At 30.8% G+C, this 2,815-nt stretch overlaps 1 protein-coding gene across 1 annotated transcript; it reads left to right on the top strand.

Moving 5' to 3' along the window:
- Positions 1 to 118: 118 nt before the first annotated feature.
- LOC105625438 (bifunctional glutamate/proline--tRNA ligase-like) lies at positions 119 to 2,808 on the top strand (the record flags this gene model as incomplete). The annotated part of the gene is made up of 4 exons (XM_012206767.1): positions 119 to 531; positions 605 to 1,058; positions 1,135 to 1,344; positions 1,639 to 2,808. Coding segments are annotated over 4 exons (2,247 nt in total), but the record flags the coding sequence as incomplete, so codon positions are not given.
- Between the last annotated feature and the right edge of the window lie 7 nt (positions 2,809 to 2,815).

The raw sequence follows: 2,815 nt of genomic DNA on the forward strand, positions 1-2,815 counted from the left end.
ATATATATATATATATATATATATATAGTATATATTATAGTATTATATATATATATATATATATATATATATATATATACATATATATACACACACAATATATAGATTGTTTTTATCTATTTATATTAGGATATATCCTACGTATGATTTTGCCTGTCCAATTGTTGACGTTATCGAGAATGTTACTCACACTCTACGAACAACAGAGTATCACGATAGAGATGCTCAATTTTATTGGATAATCGAAGCTTTGGGACTGCGTCGCCCGTACATTTGGGAATATTCACGGTTAAACATGACTCATACGGTTTTATCTAAACGAAAATTAACTTGGTTTGTAAATGAAGGTCTAGTCGATGGCTGGGATGATCCACGCTTTCCGACAGTGAGAGGCATTCTAAGACGAGGAATGACAGTCGAGGGTCTGAAACAATTCATCATCGCACAAGGTAGTTCCAAATCTGTAGTCTTTATGGAATGGGACAAAATATGGGCTTTTAATAAGAAAGTCATTGATCCAGTTGCGATTAGGTAATGAAAGTGTAATTAAGAATTTGATAATAGAATGGTAACATGGATATTTTTTAAATATCTATAATTTTAGATATACTGCATTGGAATATAATGAACTGATACCGGTTAATGTAATAGATGTTAAGGAAGAGTGGTTGATTGTGCAAAATCATCCTAAAGATTCATCTAGAGGTACCAAACAAGTGCGAGTAGGCTCGAAAATTTTGATAGAAAAGGAAGATGCTGAAAGATTAATTGAAGGACAGAATGCGACCTTTATTAATTGGGGTAACATAATGATACAAAAGATAAATAAATATGATGGCAATATAGTAGATGTGCAAGCACGATTGAATCTAGAGGACAAAAATTATAAAAATACTTTGAAGCTCACCTGGCTGGCTGAATCATTACCTACATCTGATTCAAATGCAGAAAAGTCAAATCCAATAAAATGTTACGCTGTTTATTTTGATCACATTATGAGCGTGCCGGTTTTAGGCAAGGACGACGATTTTAAAAATTTTGTTGCCAAAAATACAAGAGTAAAGAATTTTTTTACTTACAAACGAATAAACTGATAATCATATTGTTAATTGCATATAAAAATTCTTATTTTAGAAAGAAATTCGAATGCTGGGTGAAGTAGAATTGAAACGCGTAAAGAAGGGAGAGATAATTCAACTTCAGAGGAAGGGATTCTTTATTTGTGATATTCCGTACGCATCTAGTTCTTATTCAACACGAGAACCACCTATTGTATTGTTCCATATACCTGATGGGCATACGACAACACCTTATATGACACCTGCGATATCTAATAATCAACAGGTAAAATCAGTATACCTTATTTTCTATAATTATTATTATCTTATTATTTATAAATAATAAATGTACAATTTATAATATTAATAATTTATTATATGTAAATGACGAAAAGTTATATTATTTTGTAACTACAAAGTGTATTGTTTATCATTGCCAAAAGTAAAAAAAAAATATTTTTAGGAAAGTAAAGTGCAACATGTGGAAACTCTTGATATAATATACAGAAATCCTTTAGAAAAAATAGAAGAAGCAATAGTTAAATATGATAAAACCAAAATATTAGATCCTTCTTGGAAGGACAAAATTCAAAGTCTTATGAAAGAATTAGGACTAATGATACCTTATGATGCAGTTAATGGAACGCTTAGAATTTCAACAGATTCAATGTTGTATCCACTATACTTAAAAGAGAAAAACGAAGAATATGCAGACGAAGTATACACTGATATAGAAGATTATTTTCAGAGATTAATGGATATGCATTTCTATAGAATGTTATTGCTATTGTCGGTTTATAATTTGGTATTTAAAGATCCAGACACCGACGATCCATTAGTATGCATGTCTGTAGCCATAAAGGCACAATTCGATAAAGTACAATTTTTAAAGAATTTAAAAGCTGATAAGAGTAAAATCGTTCAAGAAGAGAAAATACTTTCAGACTTGAAAAAAAATTATAAGATAATGATGAATGGTCAGGATTGGAAACCTGAGCTTTCTGAACCTGAAAGCAATGTATACTCAGATCAAAAGGTAGATCCAGAAATACAAGAAATCTTTGAAAGATATAAGAAACAAGGTCATACAAAAGAATATATTTTGTATATGGTGGATATTCAAAAAAGCATATATGAATATCTTAGAATAGCAAAGGAAAGTATGTTTAACAAAAGGCGTTGGACATATGGACCAACTGGACCAACAGAAGATTTTGGAGCTTATCTTAAAACAAGAACGAAGCTACTATTCGAAAAGATAAAAAAGCAGAGTGACGAAGTACGAGATCTAAAAAGTTCGAAAGCCGATAAGAGTATTATTGAACAAGAAGTAAAGGTTCTCTTGACTTTAAAAAGTGATTATAAAATTGTGACTGGTAGGGATTGGAAAGCAACTGATAGTAAAGTTGCTAATACTGAAAGCAAAATAAAGTCAGAAAATCAAGAAATTTCGGAAGCGGAGAAAATATCCGAAGAAATAAAAAAGCAAGGCGACAAAGTACGAAATTTAAAAAGCTCGAAAGCTGACAAGAACATTATTGATCAAGAAGTAAAAGTTCTCTTAAGCTTGAAAAGTGACTATAAAAATGCGACCGATCAGGATTGGAAATTAGTTGATATTAAAGTTGCTGAAAGCAAGGTAAAGCCAGAAAACCAAGAAATTTCAGAAGCAGAGAAGATATCCGAAGAAATAAAGAAGCAGGGTGACAAAATACGAAATTTAAAAAGCTTGAAAGCTGACAAGAGCATTATTGATC

Source organism: Atta cephalotes (assembly GCF_000143395.1).
Source record: "Atta cephalotes unplaced genomic scaffold scaffold01552, whole genome shotgun sequence".
Lineage (NCBI taxonomy): Eukaryota > Metazoa > Arthropoda > Insecta > Hymenoptera > Formicidae > Atta > Atta cephalotes.